At 41.6% G+C, this 21,460-nt stretch overlaps 2 protein-coding genes across 2 annotated transcripts; both read right to left on the bottom strand.

Moving 5' to 3' along the window:
- Positions 1-1,792: 1,792 nt before the first annotated feature.
- LOC136534235 (putative disease resistance protein RGA3) lies at positions 1,793-2,771 on the bottom strand. Its single transcript, XM_066526697.1, has 2 exons — positions 2,541-2,771; positions 1,793-2,383 (listed from the first exon to the last, which is right to left on the bottom strand). The coding sequence occupies exons 1-2, from the start codon at positions 2,769-2,771 to the stop codon at positions 1,793-1,795; spliced, it is 822 nt and encodes a 273-aa protein (XP_066382794.1).
- A 522-nt stretch (positions 2,772-3,293) lies between these two features.
- LOC136534237 (ferrochelatase-1, chloroplastic-like) lies at positions 3,294-12,503 on the bottom strand. The gene is given in 11 exon segments (XM_066526698.1): positions 3,294-3,903; positions 4,426-4,526; positions 4,726-4,878; positions 5,326-5,452; positions 5,850-5,953; positions 10,093-10,194; positions 10,349-10,492; positions 10,946-11,217; positions 11,220-11,260; positions 12,094-12,181; positions 12,332-12,503. Coding segments are annotated over 10 exon segments (1,434 nt in total). The 5' UTR covers positions 12,168-12,181; positions 12,332-12,503; the 3' UTR covers positions 3,294-3,587.
- Positions 12,504-21,460: the final 8,957 nt, after the last annotated feature.

The following is a 21,460-nucleotide window of genomic DNA, read 5'->3' as shown; positions in this document are numbered from 1 at the left end:
TGATGAAGATGGTAGCCATAGAATCAAAGCAGGGTGGATGAAGTGGCACCAAGCATCTGGTGTCCTATGTGACAAAAGGGTAACACAGAAGCTAAAAGGCAAGTTTTATAGGACGGCGATTAGACCTGCTATGTTGTATGGTGTAGAATGTTGGCCTATGAAAAGACGACATGTTCAACAGATAAATATCGCGGAAATGTGTATGTTGCGTTGGATTTACGGTCATACAAGAAGGGATCGCGTTCGAAACGATGATATATATGATAGATTAGAGGGTAGCACTAATTGAAGAAAAGCTTGTCCAACACCGGTTGAGATAGTTTGGACATGTCCAACGGAGACCTCCAGAGGCACCGGTACGTAGTGGAATCCTAAGCCAGGATAGTAACGTGAAGAGAGGCAGAGAAGACCGAAGTTGACTTGGGTGGAGACAATAAAAGGAGACTTGAAAGGATGTAATATACCCAAAGACTTGGCCTTAGATAGGAGTGCTTGAAAAACAGTTATTCACGTGCCTGAACCTTGATTGCTTCTGCTGGGTTTCAATTCTAGCCTACCTTAACTTGTTTGGGACTTAAATGTTTTGTTGTTGTTGTTGGGAAACAACCTATCACACCATTTCTACTTAGAGCTTACCTAGCAACCCTAAAGCATGGTGTTTCGGAAAGCAGAATCTAATCTTCGTGATAACAGCAGGATAAATGCCAAGATTGAGCCAAAGTACATCTTGGTCAGGTAATGCATAAGGTCCATGTTGGAATCAGTGTCTTCAGGCTTTCTGGTTGCGAGTGCTGAGGCAGAGGGCAGGGCTTCAACAACAGCATCTGCAAGATCGGAGTCGGAGATGAACGTTGAAGTGCATCAAGAGCAGGAACCCGACCCCAGTTCTCAATGCCTGATTCTAGAACCAACTCCTTGTACTCCATGTCGATTTCTTCCAATGTCTCAATGTGCTCACTCACAAAGCTGTATTTGTCATAAATGGCTCAGATTACATCAATAATCACACTGGTAAACGGAGTAAACCAGATACTAGCATATCGCAAAACCCCAGCAAGACATCCATTGACTGTAAAAGTCAGGACATTTTATCTTGAGAGGTACCTTGTGTAACCAAACATTGTGCCAGAAGATGATGATCCTTGTCTAACCAAACATTCTTGCGAAATTTCAGCATTTTCACTATAACCCTTTTTTCTTGACTTGATCCAGATTGGCACGATGATTCTGCTTGTTGATTTCACTTGATTCGGATATGGCACAACTATAAATATAGCTACCGTATGGCAGTATGCGAGACTTCCATCCGAGGACCTCACACCTCTTTTGACATTGAACACGTCTAGATAGAACATCCTGCAATGTTATTTTAGGAACCACATTGTGATGATGAAAGTTCATATGGTACCGACCATAAAACACAAAATAACTACTCCTAGTACTATCTGATTCTCTTCTCCGATAATACTGAGGTTTATGTTCTTGCATAATAATACCATTGTAGGGATATTTGTTGAAGTATCCAAGGAGTTGCAGCCAATATTGGGCAGTGAAATTTTTCCTTAGCAAGCTAGAGATGAGAATTGCAGCTGTGAACGTACATCTCCTTCCTCAGGATGTTCAGTTGCTGCAGCATGGCTTGACTTGTGATACTTCGCCCGTCCGCCGCCTCCAGGATGACGTGGACACGAAGCAGCAGCAGTTGCAGCGTCTGGAGCATCTCGTCCACACTCTCTGTCTTTGTTTCTTCTGCCATCTATTTGTCAATCTTCCTCGCTATCTCCAGGGCAACTCATTCCATCTTTGGCTGGTCTTCCGGATTTGCGCTCCCAAACGTAAGCACCTTGAAGAAATACCAGTATGTTTCTATTGGTAGAGCAGTTAATAGAAGGGCTTGTGTAGTACCAAATTTTATGATTTTGCTTGATCGACTCGTTATAACAATTTTGCTTCCTGATTCAAGACAGGCTGCAGAAGCAAGATACCACCTCTTCCACGTATCCTCTTCAACAACATCCTCTAATAGTTCAATGATAACTAGCACCCACCCCTTCCCATTGTGCAATGGATTGTTTTGGTAGATTGTCAGACCTCCATCCTTCAGAGTTGCCAACCGTCCTTCTTTGACATCTTCGTGAGTGACTAACACTATTCTTGAAAAATAGTCACGCACTTTCTCGCTATTGTAGACGTGAGCAACAAGAGTGCTCTTCCCAACAGCTTCTGGACCAATAATTGGTAGAACCCCTGTACTTTCTCCGGTACAAGGCTCTGTTTGCATCACAAAATTGATGACCCTCTCCATTTCCATTTGACGGCCAAACATGCTGAGGCCAATCATCAGATGCATAAAGTAAGGTTGGCGGCACCGCGGAGGATAGTTCTTCAGAAATGTGAGAAACTCACTCATATGAAAGATGATGGTACCCAAGTTTTTTGACACTTGCTGGACTTGTTTCACGCATGGTGTACCAGCAACGCTGGTAGAGAGAAAAAGACGCTTGGCAGGACTGAATTTGGAGAGGGTAAAAGAGGGTCACGCTGTTCTGACCTTTGGCATCGTCTTGGCTGGCTTGGTTTCCTCTGAAACAATCCAGGACGTAGTAGCCCCTGTACATCTCCTTCCTCAGGATGTTCAGTTGCTGCAGCATGGCTTGACTTGTGATACTTCGCCCGTCCGCCGCCTCCAGGATGACGTGGACACGAAGCAGCAGCAGTTGCAGCGTCTGGAGCATCTCGTCCACACTTTCTGTCTTTGTTTCTTCTGCCATCTATTTGTCAATCAAGAATGAAAAAGATCTGTTCGCAACTTCACCCAGAATCGCAGTCAAGATGACCTCCATTGATCGAGAAAGCTCTCTTTGCGAGATAGCTAGGCACTCCAATCAGTCACCCAAAACTGCTTCTCAATTCTGATACTTCACTACATATTAACCTCGACAATATATATAGACATTTACTTAGGAGTATCAGTCACCTTGTCTGGATAATAATAGCAAATGCGGCACCCATGCCATGCCAAAAAAGATGGTGAATATTTGTAGGAGGATGTCAGTAGTCATTGTCTAAGCTGTCGCCTGTGTGTCAGTATTACATCACCTATGGAATAGGTCACCTTGGCAGTCATAAAACAATTGTAGCAATAGCAGTATAGCACATGCATGCCAAAGTATGGAGAAACTTTCATGGAAGACAGCTGCTGCCAATCATACGTATGGACAGACTCACTCCCGGACTCTGTACACGATGTGGTCGCTCGCGATTTAGCTGAGCTTGGGTTCATTAATATAAGGCCGTAGAACCTGAACTTGACTTCCAAAAAAAAATTATCCAAAAAAGAGAGGGGCCTACAAAGACCTTTGAGCTGTAATGTTCTGTGCTTTCATAGATTCATTTATGAGACCAATGTTTCCTGTGAACAATATCAGAAACAGCAAATTGCAAGCTCCTACCTTGTTGGCCTAAAGGATCTCTAGTTACGAGCACCAAGCTCCTTGCAGTTTTACTAATATATCAATCTCAAAATTTAGTGCTTTGGGAAACTACCTATCACACCATTTCTGCTTAGTACTTACCTAGTAGCTAGTCTAAAGCATGGTGTTTCGGAAAGCAGAAACTAGTCTTGGTGATAACAGCAGGATAAATGCCAAGATCGAGCCAAAGAACATCTTGGTCAGGTAATGCATGAGATCCATGTTGGAATCAGTGTCTTCAGGCTTTCTGGTTGCGAGTGCTGAGGCAGAGGGCAGGGCTTCGACAACAGCATCTGCAAGGTCGGAGATGAACGTTGAAGTGCATCCAAGAGCAGGAACCCGACCCCAGTTCTCAATGCCTGATTCTAGAGCCAACTCCTTGTACTCCATGTCGATTTCTTCCAATGTCTCAATGTGCTCACTCACAAAGCTGTATTTGTCATAAATGGCTCAGATTACAGCAATAACCACAGCAACATAATCTAGACTGGTAAACAGAGTAAACCACGAACTAGCATATCGCAAAACCCCAACAAGACATTCATTGACTGTAAAAACTGAGCTCCCAGATTGTGTAGTTGTGTTCTCTGGACCAGTTCTCACGCAAAAGATCTCTTTAGGGGAGGCATCTGATTCTAAAATTGTTTGAAATAAGTTCTCCGTTCATTAATACAATGGAACATGCAAGCTTTTGCAAACACATAAGATGCGCATACATGTTATAACATTAAATTCATATTTCATAAGGCTTTCAGATGGTCAACATTGTGCCAGAGATACCAATGTGATAAATACAAACAGAAATGAGGAACTAACATGTATCATGAGAAGTGCATGTAGTAAACTAACCCAAAGGAAATGAAGATCATATAGAGCTACATGTTGCTTATCTTGTTTGTACAAAAAAAAAGAAAGAAATTACCAGATGGCCAGAAATGCTAAACTTGATTACCTTACTGGAACAGCCAGGAGGCTCTTCACACCGTTTTGACCAAGTTCTACTAAAACTTCATCAGTATATGGCTTCAGCCATTGAACTGGCCCCACCCGACTCTACATGTAAAAGAAAATGTTAACACTAGTAAATTGTGACCAGAAAAACTAAAGAACTGGTAACTCAGAACTCTATAAACTTGGCATTTTCCATTTCTAGTTTTCTTGCAAGGTAATCATATTTGATCATTTAAACATAAGTGCACAGCTTTGAAGTTATTAGTGACACAAGTTCATATCAAATTTGAATAGCCTATACCTGATACGCCAAAGTGTGACCATTTAAGATTCCTCTGGATCTCAGCTCCCCCATTATCAAAGAAATACAATCCTCCATCTGATCTCTGTAAGGATCTCCAGCATCCTCAACATAGGTAAGTGGCACACCATGTGCACTGAAGAATATCATAACCTGCCATTTATTTTCACAACAATAAAAAGTATTGTCAGACTGAAATTACAGCACAATTTTTGCATGATTGTCTGTAAACTAACTGCAATGCTCCTTTCAGCAGAAACAATATCTTGTGCTACTCAGAAATTAACAAGGACGTTAGAATGTGCCAATATGTTAGTAAAGGTAACAAACAAAGTGTCATGGAAGTATTTTTTGCTATATATCTAATAATAACATTTGCATTTACCTAATCTTAACACATCTGTGTATATTACTGGTCAAGTTTATCCAGAGAAAGTTACCTATAACAATGTCAAATCACAGTTCCAATAAAATTCTCTTCGAAAGGAATTGTATAGATAGTGAATAGCTCTAGTGAAATTTCGAATGTGTAGATCAAATAAGTGATCCTCTGTTGCTAACTGTAGAATAAAGATGGAGGTAGAATTACGAATAGGGCACCTCTTCAGGATTGGAAAAGGCAGATAGCTCTTTTTCAATTAGGTCAGTCATTGATTTCACATAGCCATCACGTTGGTACCATGATTCGATAATGGAAATTGGCAAGTCAGAAAAATATGAATCTTCCCTGCATGGAAACCTAAGCATTAGTATTCCAAGTTCTTGTAGATCAAAGACGATAGGATCTAATATGCTAGAAGTGATATGTTTGGTGGTGCCTCGCCCAACCTAGCAACCCTGCTGCTGCCGACAGTTAAGGAGATGAACTTATGGGGTCTAGCAGGTACCAAAGGGATTTCTGTCTTTGTGGCCTTGCAGCGAGGAAATGGTTAGTGGTAGTGTTTTTGTTGGTTGTGGTAGTTTCTTGAGTTAAAAAATGTGTATGTAATGTTCAGTACCTAGGGGTGTGGTTGTGTGTGTTGTTTGGGTTCTTTACCCTCTTTTTCTTCTTAATATAAAAGATACGCAGCTCTCCTACATGTTAGAGAAAATAAAAGGGTCTCATATGGGAGAAGGGATCCTACTTGACAATGTTTTGGAGAACACGAATGCTTGACCCACTTGTTGATATGGAGTACTGAGGGTAGAGTGGAAGAACAACGAGCTTGGAAATCTTATCCTTCTTAATCTATCATTAACCAAAAACAAGAAATAGTTAATCATCAAATAAGAGTTGTATGGACAACAAGGAATAACTATGAAATCCGTTTGGTGGAATACTTGAACATATGATAACTTAAATTAGGGTAAAAAATGTCAACTAGAATAATGCAAACATTGAGTCCATAGAAGAAAATTATATTCAAGATAACTACATTCCACGTATACATGTTATTCTAGCTTCTAAATCTTGATAATAAAAATATTTCAGTCTAAAGTTCCAATATTACTTAAAATTATTTTTCTGATACACCCTTTCACCGTCACTATATCATCATTACTAAAAAAGTAAAAGACTTACAAGCAATTGTAGTAGCGATGTCATTGACATTGTCAATTTCTCGCAACAATTTTTTTCTCTTTTTGGGCTCAACCACAAAGGATCCATCTAAACCAATTCTGGTTGCAAAGATGGAATTAGCTATCATGTGCTTATTGTTAGCTCATACATGGACAGGCAAGTGCATATACAAGCTGGAGTTATTAGGGACTACGCCACTCGATGAGGGTACTATGGTCTTTTGAACGGGTGACAAGGTTTTTCTGCTGCTAGAATGATATGCATTCGGAAAGTGATTGAATGCTCATGAGACATAAAAAGAAAGAAACCGAAGAAAAAAAGATTTAACAGGAGGAAAAAAATTAACAGAGGCAAGGCGCTAGAATTTAACTCCGCCTATGGTGGGGCGCCTTTGGTGTCTCAGCATAGCAGGTCCCAAGCCCTGCTAAAGGAGGAGGGTTGTGTTAGGCGCGGCGAGCCAATGTAAAAACTTAGCCACTTTTATGGAGATGAAACCCAAAAGAATCCCGCTGGGGCGTAACCCTCTTAGCGGCGCGCCATGTCGGAACCCGGGTAAGGTGTTAAATGAGTAAGGACCGGGTCGTCACCCCCGTGACACGCCGTGTCGCGATCTGGGCACGGTGTCAAGTGAGCAAGGATCGGGTCGTCACATCCTTAGTGGCGCGCCACATCAGCGCCCGGGTGTGGTGCAAAATGAGCAAGGGTCTTCACACCTACCTCGGCGGGTGCGAATGGTAAGGAAGCTAGTCGAGCCAACTAGGATCCGTTTAGGTAGCTGGAATGTAGGGTCCCTTATGGATAAGTTAAGAGAGTTAGTGGACACAGCGGTTAGCAGGCGTGTAAATATCTTATGCGTCCAAGAGACTAAATGTAAGGGGCAGATGGCGAAGGAGGTAGACAATACCAGCTTCAAGCTCTGGTACACAGGGACAACTTCAAATAAAAATGGAGTAGGAGTTTTGATTGATAAGAGCCTCACGGATGGTGTGGTGGAGGTGAGAAGGCAAGGGGATAGGATCATCTTAGTTAAACTTATCATTAGTGATATGGTCTTAAACGTAATTAGTGTGTATGCCCCCCAAGTAGGCCATGATGAGAGTGCTAAGCGGTTTTTCAGGAAAGACTTAGATCGTTTAGTTAGAGCTGTCCCTAGTAGCGAGAAGCTCTTTATAGGAGGTGATCTTAATGGCCATGTAGGTACATCAAGTGCAAGTTTCGAGGCGGTTCATGTAGGTTTCGGATATGGTAGTAGAAACCAAGAGGGAAAGAAAGTCTTAGACTTCGCCATAGCTTTTGATCTGATGATAGCTAACACTTTCTTTCATAAGAGACAGTCCCATTTAGTGACCTTTAGTAGCGGCCAGTACTCTAGTCAAATTGACTTTGTCCTTACAAGAAGTAGGGATAAACAAACATGCGTAGACTGTAAGGTGATACCTGGAGAATGTGTGGTCGCTCAACACAAGCTAATGGTGGCTGACTTCCGCTTTTTGGTGCAAGCTCGTGGGAACAAACAAGCTAGAGTTGCTAGAACGAAGTAGTGGAAATTAGAAAGGGAGGCATCAAAGGTCTTTAAGGAAAAGGTCATTGAAGAGGGCCCTTGGAAGGATGAAGGTGATGCAAATAGCATGTGGAAAAAGATAGCAACATGCATTCGGAAGGTTGCTTCAGAGGTGCTTGGAGTGACCAAAGGGAGCGGATGCGACTCGAAAGACACTTGGTGGTGAAATGAAGATGTGCAAAAGGCTATTAAGGAAAAGAATGAGTGCTATAAATGCTTGTATCATGACCAAAGGGAGCGGATGCGACTCGAAAGACACTTGGTAGTGAAATGAAGATGTGCAAAAGGCTATTAAGGAAAAAGAATGCTATAAACGCTTGTATCATGACAGGTGTGCAAACAACATAGAGAAGTACAAGGTGACAAAGAAGACTGCAAAACGAGCAGTGAGTGAGGCAAAGGGGCGGGCCTATGAGGACCTTTACCAACGTTTGAGTACGAAGAAAGAAGAGAAGGACATTTATAGGATGGCTACGGCTCGCGATAGGAAGACAAGAGACTTCAACCAAGTCAAGTGCATAAAGGATGAGATGGAGCAGCTCTTGGTGAAGGAGGATAACATCAGACATAGATGACAAGAGTATTTTGATAAATTGTTCAATGGTGAGAACGAGAACACCACCGCTCAGCTGGACGACTCGTTTGATGACACTAACAGGCACTTTGTGCGGAGGGTTCAAGAATCGAAGGTCAGAAAAGTCTTGAAAAGGATGAAAGGGGGCAAAGCGATGGGCCCTGATGATATCACAATCAAGGTGTGGAGATGTCTCGAGGTTATATCTATAATATGGCTAACCAAGATGTTCAATAATATCTTTCGATCGAACAAGATGCCTGAGGAGAGAAAAAGAAGCATATAAGTACCAATCTACAAGAACAAGGGAGATATCCAAAGTTATACTAATTATCGGGGAATTAAGTGGATGAGCCACACTATGAAGTTATGGGAGAGAGTCATCGAGCAGCACCTACGAGGAACGACGCAAATATCAACAAACCAATTTGGTTTCATGCCCGGAAGGTCAACCACAGAAGCAATCTTCTTAATAAGACAAGTTATAGAGCGGTTTAGAGAGCAGAAGAAGGATCTCCACATGGTTTTCATTGACTTGAAGAAGGCTTATGACAAGATACCAAGAAATGTTACGTGGTGGGCTTTGGACAAACATAAAGTCCCATCAAAGTATATGACCCTCATCAAGGACATGTACAACAATGTTATGACTAGTGTTCGAACAAACGATGGTAACAGAGATTACTTCCCGATTAAAATTGGACTTCATCAAGGGTCAGCCTTAGCCCGTATCTCTTTGCCTTGGTAATGGATGAGGTTACTAGAAACATACAAGAGAATATCCCTTGGTGTATATTGTTCGCTGATGATATAGTGCTAGTGGACGAAAGCAAGACGAGAGTAAATAGAAAACTAGAGTTATGGCGGCAGACCCTTGAGTCTAATGGTTTTAGATTGAGCAGAGCTAAAACCGAATACATGAGATGCGACTTTGGCGGAGCTGCACAGGAAGAGGGAGATGTGAGTTTGGAAGGTCAAGTAGTGCCTAAGAAGGATACCTTTCGGTATCTGGGATCAATGCTACAGAAGGATGGAGATATTGATGCGGACGTCAGCCATAGAATCAAAGCAGGGTGGTTCAAGTGGCGACAAGCTTCTGGCATTCTCTGTGACCAGAGGATACCAAAAAAACTAAAAGGCAAGTTTTATAGAACGACAATTAGACCGACTATGTTGTATGGAGCAGAATGTTGGCCTACAAAGATTCGACATGTTCAACAACAGAGTGTTGCAGAAATGCGTATTTTGCGATGGATTTGTGGTCACACAAGAATGGACCGAGTTCGAAACGATGATATACGTGATCGCCTAGGGGGTAGCACCAATTAAAGAAAAGCTTGTCCAACATCGGTTGAGGTGGTTTGGCCATGTCCAAAAGAGACCTCCAGAGGCACCAGTGCATTGTGGAGTCCTAAGATAAGCTAATAATATGAGGAGAGGTAGAGGAAGACCGAAATTGATATGGGGGAGGCAATAAAAAGAGATTTAAAAGATTAGGATATACCTAGAGATCTATGTTTGAATATGAGTGCTTGGAAAGCAGCTATTAAAGTGCCAGAACCGTGACTTGAGGCTCTTCGTAGGTTTCAACTCTAGTCGACCCCAACTTGCTTGGGACTTAAGGCTATGTTGTTTGTTGTTGTTGTTGTTGTTGAGGGCGCTAGAATTTACCTGATCAATGGCTTCTTCTGTGAAAGGATACCAATACCGCATCCCAACATATATATTTGCGTTCAAATTTTTCTTTTCTAGAGCAATCTTCAAAGCATTTGCCTGAAATATCAGTTATTTACTGAGAATGTGATTTACACTGAATTGTGATTTAACAAGTTTTGAACAAACTGATAAACCACAATCAATAAAACAGGTCAAAAGTAAAGAAATGCAACAATAATTTCATAACATGGTCAGCCTTGTGAACTTATACCTGCTCATCAGTAATTTTCCTCAATGGTGACCCACCACCGATTGAAGCATACCCTTCTTTACTCTTAGAAGCTCTAAAAGTAGAAATAAGTTTGGCCAGTGGTCTTTGAAGAAACCTGAAGAGCCTAGGCAGTCGAATGATATCCTGAAAAATAGAAAGAATTATGATAGTTTTAAAACTGAACTGTAACGATTGATAAAACAAATTCAGTACACATACAAGAAAGAGGGATTCTGAATTTATAAATTTTATAAATTCATATAATTAATGTGAGATCTTCGTAAATTAGTATTTGCTATGTTCAGTAGCACAGACCCGCAAAAGTTTTTGTTTTAGTTGGCACTCATTCAAGATTCAGCTACCATGGAAAACAGTTAAAATGGAAACTTCAATTGGTAAAACACACAAATAAGGTTTTTTTTTTCTTTAGGCTCCACAACTGCTAGGCTGATTAGTTCAGAAGCCAATATTAACTAGTTGCATACAATCATTCGAAGTTATCAGATAGCAATCGATAAATTGGCTAGATACAATTAGTGAACAGGTCCACTGGCAGAGAAATTATAATTTTGTAGGTACTGGGGCATGACCACTTACTGGATCAGCAAATAGGTTGAACAAGAATGGTTGAACATCATCGAGGGTCTCTGGACCACCAAGATTTAATAACAGTACTCCAATTTTTTCTTCAACAACACTGGAAGATACACCTTTGTCATCATCAAAAGTGGTAACCACATTTGCGGAGGAAGAACTAGCAGAAAGATTCCACTGATGTTCAAGCACTGGACTTCTGTAAGCCAAACGAGAGGATCCATTTGTTGCCAATTGCAACGGCTTGACATTCTCATGCAAGTTCTGCTCATGTTGGTAGAACCAGTAAAACGTGTGGAGGTTGTTTTGCCACATGACCTGCCAATAGCAGAACAACCAATCAAATAAAGAACCGATGATGTATGCTTGGATGCCAATAGAACAGATCATCCAATTTGAAAACAAAGGTCATTTCATCTGTCCATCCCCAGTGGCTATATCATCTAAGCTCAGCTCGAACACATCCCAAAAGATTGTAAAATTAGTTGTGTGAGGGATGAAGTGTTAAATAGAATTGTGCCCTGATTTACTATGGGTTCAAATTGAAATGTCTACAACTACCTAGCAACATATCTGATTTAGCAATATAACTTAAATACTTACATATATTCTTATGGGTATATCCTTTTAAATTCATAGAATTTCAGTTTTCTGTGTATTGCAAAATATTCAACATAACAGATAACAACTTTTTGGGGGTAGGTCTCATACGATTAACCTTCTTTAAAAAAAATACAAACCCAAATAACACGGTTTGTAAAACCACGGTATTATGCCATCTTGCAAGCAGATTAGATACCCTCAACTCTTCTAGTAGCATATCTTGATTTGAGGATAGAAATGAAATTCATCTTACTCAAGTACTAATTTCCGAAATGGGGGTTGCTCTGGTGCGGAAACAATGGATCGCTAGTAAAAAAAATATTAGAATGAAAACCAAATAATCATCATAAATAATGCTAGAATCCCACGGCTTGACAGCCTCAAGAGTAGTGGCAAATTGATTAATTAATTCTAGGATTCCATACAACGTTATCACTCCAACCATCATAAAAAATGAATTAGTTAGTCCCACGGTACGATCCCAGACCTAACTGGAGGTGATCACAAAAAAAAAATGACAAGAGGAGAAGGAGCCGAGGGGCACTCACGTCGTGGCCCCGGTCTTCGCCGCCAAGATTTGGACGGCGCCGGTGCACCTGGAGCCCAGAACCCCGCGCTCCATGATCCTTCCTGCAGCTGCAGGACTTTTCATTTTAGGAATATAAAAAAAATCAATAAAGCCAACCCTCCATCGGAGGAGAACGTGGGGGCCCGGCCTGCATCCATCAAGCGCCATGAACAGGAAAGGGCGAGCGGAAAGAAGAAGGGCGAAGAGAAGGAACCAACCGGGGGAGTGGCGGAGAGGAAGCGCGGTCGGCGCAGCGTGGAGGGAGATCTGCTTGTACCAGCTCGCTGTCCTGAGTAGTGGGGAGGGGCGTGGCGTGAGGGCGTGGGCGTCGGCGTGGATCTCTGTCTTCTCGCGCCTTCCTGTGTCCTCTCGAGTCGTCTGCTGTTTGCTTTCCGCTTTCGGTCGGTTTGGGTTCGTCGTGGCGTGAAGAAGACGAAGAAGAAACAAAATGTTGGGTCAAACGTGGCAGCCCGAATGACGAATCCGCAACTACCCGGAGGCCGGAGGCGGACCCCAATTTGGACAGTCGTTCCCACGAATATGGCAAGTAAAATTAAATCATTCTTATAGTAAAATTAGCAAGAAAATAAGTTGTATGACAGGATATTAAGAAAATATAACACGTTATAATTATAGCAGTAAACCAAATAGCTGAAAAAAACTATTGACATTACTAATATGTGGCGTAGCAAGTTATGATCGAGGCCCTTAATGTACCACAAGTGTATAACGTGGAAAGCCAAAGGAGAGAAAAATAAAAACATTGTTCCTAGTGAGAAAATAAAAAAAACCTCTATGCACCATATATTTTTTAATCTATCATTTAATAAGTTATTGAATTAAAAAGGTAAAAAAAAAAACAAGAGTGTAATTTCACATACGTACACAGTACACCGTGGTTGTGGAAAATATAGCTAAACTACACAGGATAAAATCAGTTTCTCAAAAATGTACACATAGATATCAAAAATATATATAGAAACTACACTTTTAGGAATCAACTTTTTGAAAAAACCTCTACAAATCAATTGTAAAATGTGTCAAGTGTAGCTCCTTAAACTTTCCTCAGATTTTACTTGATCGACAAACTCTAAAAGTAAAGTCATGGCTCCTTAAATTTTTAAGATAAGAGCATCTCCAAGAGTCTTTTTAAATCTCACTCTCTAACTTATCATTTGGAGAGTTTTTGCATAAAAGTCGCTTTCTATATCTTTTCATTCTCCAACAGTTCTTTTTATATCTCATGCGCACTCTATAGAGCCATTCTCGTCTTTTATTTTTGGCTAGCGAAAAATCCGGAATAGAAGGTGACTATATTTAGATAACTATTTAGAGAAACGGTTGGAGGGTAGCTTTCACAAAGATCTCTATTTCTAGCATTTAGAAATGATATGAAGAGTCTCTTGGAGATGCTTGAAAAGACGAGATCTAGGGCTGCAAAATATAGAGATGACTAACCGAATAGAGCAGCATAGTGCATTTTTTTCACATATTCAAATGTTTCTTAATATCGGATAGGAGGGATTCCAATATTCTTGCAAAATGTCTATAATACCTCATAATTTTATAAAGTAATACTTTGCTAGAGCATAGTAAATAATGAGTAAAATATTTAACGAATGATACAACATCATTTAGTTTTTTTACTAATATACACCTGGACCTCATTTAGTTTTTGTTTGAGCCCTTGACGGAAAAAATTTGAATCACTGATTCAGCGTTCATGATGTACTAAGGGGGGCTCCTCTCTGTTGTTCACTAAAAATGGCTCCTCAGACAAAAGTTTTGGTATGACTTCTCTAGAGAAGCCGAAGTCGGGAAGAGGTCCTGTCAAATAGGCTCTAAGTCCCTTAACCTCATATCTATTCGATCCGAAAACTAAAAAAATCATACGCTTCGTTGTCTACCTTTTTACATTAAAAAGTTGTTTGCAATTTTGATATTAAGATGTCCTGCAACAAATCTATGTTCTGCCTAGCAAAAAAACCAAAACATCTTATAATTTAAAACGAAGAAAGTAATATGAAACTATTGAAAATACTTAGTAGTGACAGGCCCAGCCTTGTTTCAGTTAGCACTTAACAGGGAATGTAGTGGCGATATCTTCCCTATTTTTTAAGAACCTGTGGTGCACATGAGATCCCAAGTTTGATGAATTGCCCAAGAGGAGGTAGGATGACATGTGAAAATGGTCGCAAATGGTGATTTTCAGAGTTTTAACACTCCTTCCCATGTGTATGAATGTCATACCAGTAGGGTTGCTCAAAACATGCGATACAGCGCATGTTTTAATAGTAGCACATGTTCTAACAACCTGTTGTGTACATACATGGACGCACATGCAAGATGTATGTTTCTACACGTGCATGCATACATGCTCTACAGCTCACTCTGCCTGTCTTAACTAACTCACTTCGCTTTTCTTTTCTTTTTTTTCATTTTTTTTTGACGAACACTTCGCTTGGTATAGACAACCTTCCCTAAGGGGAAGAATGCCCATCCCTTCCCTCGCTTCACTCAGACAATTGTTAAAGACCGCTCCCTTTCGTAGCCTAACATTTAGCTGGCCGGATAACTCGTTCCGACCGCGAAGCCTAGTATCTCAATTCAGGCCGGGGACATGAGCAGTGGTCGCAATCTGGATGGCAGTAAGGATGTGCGGAGAACCATTGTCATAAGCCTAAGGGCGGGTTCAGTCACCGAGCACTCATGGCAGAGTGGTTCTCTGATTTTGCGGCACTGATCGGACTCGCGACTCCTAAATTGTACCAAAGGTGACTTATTTGTGACCCTGACAGGGGAAGCAAGGTTTGTGTTAGGAATACGCCTCCAGCTAGATAGGAATCAATTTGAATCGCCGTCTCTCCCGGATAGTGAGAACTTGACTGAGCAGCGGCAACGTAGATTCAATTAATTCAACGATATGGTTAAATGGATGATGATGATAATGTTGCCATGATTTATACCTGCTATGGTTATTAATGTTTGCATCTTAATCAAATGATAGCTTAGTATAGGTGCTAATATAGATGATAGGTTAATGGCTAAAAGTCACTGCTAGTTCAGGTTAAGAGTTGATCATTATTACTCATGCTTTTCCGCAAAAAGAAAGTGTTAGCCAGATCCACTAAATTAAGCTATGCATGATCCTTGGTGTCATTTGTTTTGCTTTCCAACGGGTAAGTCTAGCTGAGTACATTCCCGTACTTAGGGTTTATTCCCTCTTGTTGCAGATGACCTTCTTTATCAGGGCTTCTATAAGTATTGTCTCCACCTGATGGGTGATGAAGACTAGATCACGGGCATGATCTCTGTTTATCTTATCCGAATGCTTTTGTGGGTTGTGATCAGCAAGCTGGTACTTGTATTTGAACTCGGGTGTGTGAGTTAAACTATTTGCTTTCGCTACTTTACAAGACTTGTTTTGTAATAACGACGACTCTGAGGTGTTGTAATCTATTTGCAAACCGTCTGTGAAATGTTGTAATGTGTGATGTGTTATGTTGAATTACTGTGATCTTGATTGTATGCAAGTTGGATTGAAATCCTTCGTGGTTTTAGTTGACTACCGGGTTTATATGGGCACAAGTGCGAGAATTTGATCGTTTCAGCGATTGTTTTTGTACTTGTGCTCTTATAAATTGGTCGGTTCTGTGACAGCTGGCATCAGAGCTAGATTCAACACTAAACATGTCATATGGGTATTTAAAAACAAAATCTTTTGTTGTGAAAATGGTTTTCCAACTTATAGTTATATATAAGTGTTTAAAAATCTTAAATTTTATAGTGTGCTGGTGATCACATCCCTTGTAGCCCACTTAAAGACTTTCAGGTGGCTTATATAATTATTAACTTGGGGGAAAGTGATTGTTTCTATTTCGTTGTCCAAGCGGCGTGCTATTGCATGGGTGTCATTCGCTTGAATGGTAATGTATGGATAAACTGCCTCTACGCCAAGGTTAGTGTGAGTTGTGAGAGCATGATCGTCCAACTGTCGGTCTAGGGGAGAGTTAGTTGTGGTTACTGGAATATTTACATGTTGCATACATGTACATATGAAGGTACTTAATTGTGGGTATATCTGTCGGGTAGTTTGGATACCAACATATATATATCTAGGGATGTATATATGGAGAGTATCTTAGTTTACTACTTTCATTGTTAGCATTATATCTTGTTGGGTTGGGCTGCAATGAAATTTTTTGCAGGTACGCTAACAACGCACCGTGTAGATCGACTAGTTACCGCTAATTGAGAGAACGTATGTATGCCACCGTATATTCCACTAGAACTTAATTTTTCTTAGGTCTGTGAGGACGTACGGAATGAGCATATATCGTATTCACTCATGTCATTCATATTGCATTACTCCCTCCCTTATAATTGCTTATCCCGATTATTATGTTCCATCTCTCCACAAAATAATCCTCTCACGAGAGTTGCATCCCTTTTTGATACAGATGGCCACGCCCATGTTTCCTCCTGGTAGCAGCACCTTTTTGGATCAGTTTGGTACACCTACCTTGCTCTAGAGGGTGCTAAGCTCAGTTGGGTACCCGGAGGCACCCCGCTACATGTGGAGGCAGACGGTGCCATTGGGAGATGTGCCATGGTACATTGTGACCTTGGTAGTGCCGCAGAACCCCATGAGACCATTGTGGCATGGGTGGAGCATCAAGACTGATGGGCAAAGCCCATGGGAAGCCATGCAAGTTGCTGCCCTTGATGTGCTTATGGACATAGCACAGAGTTTTGGAGATGAATTAGTGGGTGGACCAGTTGCATCCATTCCCCGAGTGGCTCCTATAGAGGCTAAGTGGACTCAAGAAGTTGGCCAGGCCTTGGTTCGAGGCCGTGGTGAACGTGTTCAGAGCGACAATGTGGGAATGAGTGCTATGATGGTCGTCTTGAAGCTTTGTCAAGTCAGGCAGGACACCCTCTCTAGTGTGTTAGAAGAAGCTAGCAAAGCAATGGCAGCCCAGCACAAGTTTAGGTTGCGTGCCCACAAGTATCGCCGTAGGGCGGAGGCATGTGGGTGAGCTCAGCTGGAAGTAGATGAGATTCGGGGTATTGCAAATTATCGCCTACATCAGTGGGGGCAAACTGCACACGAGAGAGATGAGCTTCATAACCAGCTTATGAACCTCACCATAGAGAGAGAGATGAGGCAGTACATGAGTTGGACCGTGTGACCCGTCATAGAGATGCAGCCTTAGAGTTGGCAGAAGAAAGGCATCAGGGCTGGATCATGGCTAACCACAATGCTTTTCAAAGGGAGCATGAGCTCCAAGAGCAGCTTGAAGAGCTTCAGGTTGAGCACCATCAACTGAACAACCATCTATTTCCTATTCCTCACCCCATACCAAGGTATCCTAATGTGGGTGGACCTCAAGTGATTGAGGCCGATGAAGAAGAAGAGGACATGCAGATGGATGTCAATGCAGTTGAACCTGCAAATGAAGAGGAAGATCCTGAAGAAGTCCAGGGCATCTCTGATGTGGATAGTGATCACTTCGATGAGTAGTTAGCTAGCAAGTCTCACTAGTTTAAGCTTTTGTAGTCATTGGTGTAATGGACTTAGTACTATGACTGATGTTGGATGTACCTTTTAATTCGAACTTGGCATGTAATGTACCTTAATCCGCTCCCTTTGGGATGCTTATCTTATTGGTTAAGTTTAAAACTTGTCATATTGGAATGCACTGCGTATGGTGCTAGTAATCTAATTGATGATGTGGTGATTGGAGAATGAATTATTGCCTCAGTTTATTGTATGAATTTTATATTCTCTCCAGTAAATTCAGTTTGGCGTAATTACATTGTTCCTCTCCAATGTGCTAACATCACCAATAATTGCTGGTTGCACATTGTTGCAGATGCCTCACACTCGTTCCACTGGTGCGGCTAGTGATGATGATGATCTTCCACTGCCACCATTACCCACACCCATGGAATTGATGGCAATTCTTGCTGAAGGACAGTGCACTATGGCTGAGGCTCTCCGCACGATTGCAAATCATGATGGTCGTGGTGCACGCCAAGGACCGAAACCAAATCAGTATAGAGACTTTAAAGATTTCCTTGACACTAAACCACCGATCTTCAAGGAGGCTGATGAGCCCCTCCAAGCTGATGAGTGGCTGAACACTCTTGAACAAAAATTCCGTCTGCTCTGCTTGATAGAAGTGTTGAAGACTGGATATGCTTCTCACCAACTGCATGGGCCAGCTGGTATTTGGTGGAGTCATTATCGGTCCACTATGCCTGCTAATGCCTAAATCACTTAGGATTAGTTCAAGTCTGCTTTCAGGGGAAATTATATTCCTCCTAGTCTCATGGCAATCAAGCATACGGAGTTCATGAAGCTAACCTAGGGGAACAAGAGCTTGAATGAATACCTGCAGGCTTTCAATAACCTTGCAAGGTATGCTACTGAGTTTGTTGACACTGATGCCAAGAAGATTGCTAGTTTTAAGCGGGGACTTAGCCCCAAATTGATGAAGACTATGGTAAATTGTAAGTGTGCCCATTTTAATGAGTTTGTGAGTGATGCTTTATCTCAAGAGAACAACAATGCTGTATATGCTGCTTCGCAGAATTGCAAGAGGGCCTATGAGGCGGGTGCCTCACAATCTAAGTCTCCAGTCACACATAGGGCTCCATTCCGTCCTTCGGCATTGGCTGCTAAGTTCCACCCATCGCTGAAGAAGAATCCAGGCAAGACTAGATTTCACAAGGCTTTTATAGTTGCTCTTCCCAAGGGCACTACCAGTCAAGGTAGTTCCAATGTTCCTCCAAGCAACATGCCGTGCTGGAACTGCAACAAGCCAGGTCACTGGGTAAGGAAGTGTCCTTACCCTAAGAAGAATAACTCCCAAGATGGCCGTCAGGGACAGGTGAACCACACTAACATTGCTAATATCCAGTCAGGAGAGGTAGTAATGGCTGGTAAGTTTCTGGTTGATCAAAACCCTGTAGTTGTACTATTTGATTCGGGTGCTTCGCATTCTTTTATTAGTCCTACATTTGCATCCAAGTTTATGCAAAAAACATACACTGTTGAGGGTGAGGGTTATTGTATTAGGGCGGCCAGTGGTACTATCCCAACCAAGCTTGTAGTCGGGGATGTGCAACTTGAGATAAAGGGGCGAAGTTATCAAGTTGATCTAGTAGTTTTACCGGGGCTAGGTATCAATGTGATATTGGGAATGAACTGGATGAGCAGTCATGGAGTGCTTATTGATACATCGACTAGAGTAGTCATACTCAGAGATCCTTGTAATCAGGAAGGTTTTCTAGTACAGCTACCCAAGGACATCAATCTTTCTTGTGCGACTAATGCGGTGCAAGCAAAGGTTATGGCAGACATCCCTGTCGTGTGTGATTTTCCGGATGTTTTTCCTAATGATTTGCCTAGATTACCCCCGGATTGGGACATGGAGTTCAAGATAGAGTTGCTACCTGGTACAACGCCCATCTCTAGAAGGCCTTATAGAATGCCTCCCAATGAACTAGCCGAACTTAAGATCCAATTGAATGAACTTCTAAAGAAAGGCCTTATCCGTCCTAGTTCGTCTCCGTGGGGGTGCCCAGCTATCTTTGTGAAGAAGAAGGATCAATCACTACACATGTGTGTAGATTATAGGCCTTTGAATATAGTCACAATCAAGAATAAGTACCCTCTACCACGCATAGATATCTTATTTGATCAGTTGTCTAAAGCAAAAGTCTTTTCCAAGATTGATTTGAGATCAGGTTATCATCAAATCAAAATTCGACCTGAGGATGTTCCAAAAACTGCATTCTCTATAAGATACGGTCTGTATGAGTATCTTGTTATGTCTTTTGGATTGACCAATGCCCCCGCACACTTTATGTATTTGATGAATTCGGTGTTTATACCCGAGTTGGACAAATTTGTGGTGGTATTTATAGATGATATCTTGGTCTATTCTGAGAATGAAGAAGATCATGTTCAACATTTGTGAGTGGTTCTCACCAGATTGCGTGAACACAAGCTTTATGCAAAGTTTAGCAAGTGTGAATCCTGGCTTTGTGAGGTACCTTTTCTCGGACACATGTTGTCCGATGGTGGAATTATGGTGGATCCCACCAAGGTGCAAGAAGTGTTGGACTAGAAGGCTCCAATCTCGGTGCACGAGGTTTGGAGTTTTCTGGGATTGGCTGGCTATTATCGTCGCTTCATCCTGGATTTCTCTAAAATAGCCAAGCCTATGACTCGATTGCTGCAAAAAGACATGAGGTTTGTCTGGACTTCCGAGTGTGATGCGGCTTTTCACACCCTGCGAACCCTTCTAACTTCGGCTCCGGTTCTGGTGCAACCGGATATCGAGAAATCTTTTGATGTGTTTTGTGATGCATCAGGTATAGGTTTAGGAGGTGTTCTTATGCAAGAGGGTAGAGTCATTGCTTATACCTCTCGCCAACTTCGGAAGCATGAGATGAACTATCCTACGCATGACTTAGAACTCGCTGCAGTTGTTCTTGCTTTGAAGGCTTAGAGACATTATTTGCTTGGCAATGTGTGCAACATCTACAGTGATCATAAAAGTCTTAAGTACATCTTCACTCAACCTGAGTTGAATATGCGTCAGAAAAGATGGCTCGAGTTGATCAAGGATTATAACCTCCAAGTGCACTATCATCCTGGCAAGGCAAACGTTGTTGCAGATGCCTTGAGTAGGAAATCTCATTGCCACTCTTTGATTGAAAGTGACCTCCATTTGTCAAAACTCCTACATCCTGTAGTCCTTCATAACATCACTGTCAGTTGTACTCTATAGAGTCAAATTATCGAGCTATAGAAGATAGATCTAGGTGTGTTCCACATCAAGCGCAAGATGAAAGAGCAAGAAACCAAGCATTTTTGGGTAAATGAGAATGACGTGTTATGGTTCAAGGATAGGTTAGTGGTTCCAAAAGATAGAGAGCTTAGAAATCAAATCCTATCCGAAGCACATTCCTCGAAATTATCTATTCATCCTGGTAGTCGCAAAATGTATCATGATTTGAAGCCTCGCTTTTGGTGGACCAAGATAAAGAAAGAGATAGCCGCTTATGTGGCTAGGTGTGACACTTATTATCGAGTCAAAGCTGTGCACATGAAAGCTAGATTACTTCAGCCACTCTCTATTCTAGGTTGGAAATGGGAGGAGATAAGTATGGATTTTATTGTTGGACTCCCTACTACATAGAGGAATTTTAACTCCATTTGGGTGATTGTAGACTGTCTGACCAAGTCTGCACACTTCATTCCTATCCGCATAGATTTCCATCCAACTGACTATGCTGAGTTGTACTTCAATCAGATAGTCCAACTTCATGGG

This window comes from Miscanthus floridulus, unplaced genomic scaffold (assembly GCF_019320115.1).
Source record: "Miscanthus floridulus cultivar M001 unplaced genomic scaffold, ASM1932011v1 os_1710_1_2, whole genome shotgun sequence".
Classification (NCBI taxonomy): domain Eukaryota; kingdom Viridiplantae; phylum Streptophyta; class Magnoliopsida; order Poales; family Poaceae; genus Miscanthus; species Miscanthus floridulus.
The sequence above is the reverse complement of the archived record's forward strand: the minus strand, read 5'-3'. Positions and strand labels throughout refer to the sequence as shown.

Coding starts and splice junctions, on each gene's coding strand:
- LOC136534235 (XM_066526697.1), bottom strand. CDS start 2,771: ATGGCAGAAGAAACAAAGACAGAAAGTGTGGACGAGATGCTCCAGACG. Junction 2,384..2,540: donor ATGCCAAAGGTCAGAACAGC/GTGACCCTCTTT, acceptor ACATTTCTGAAG/AACTATCCTCCGCGGTGCCG.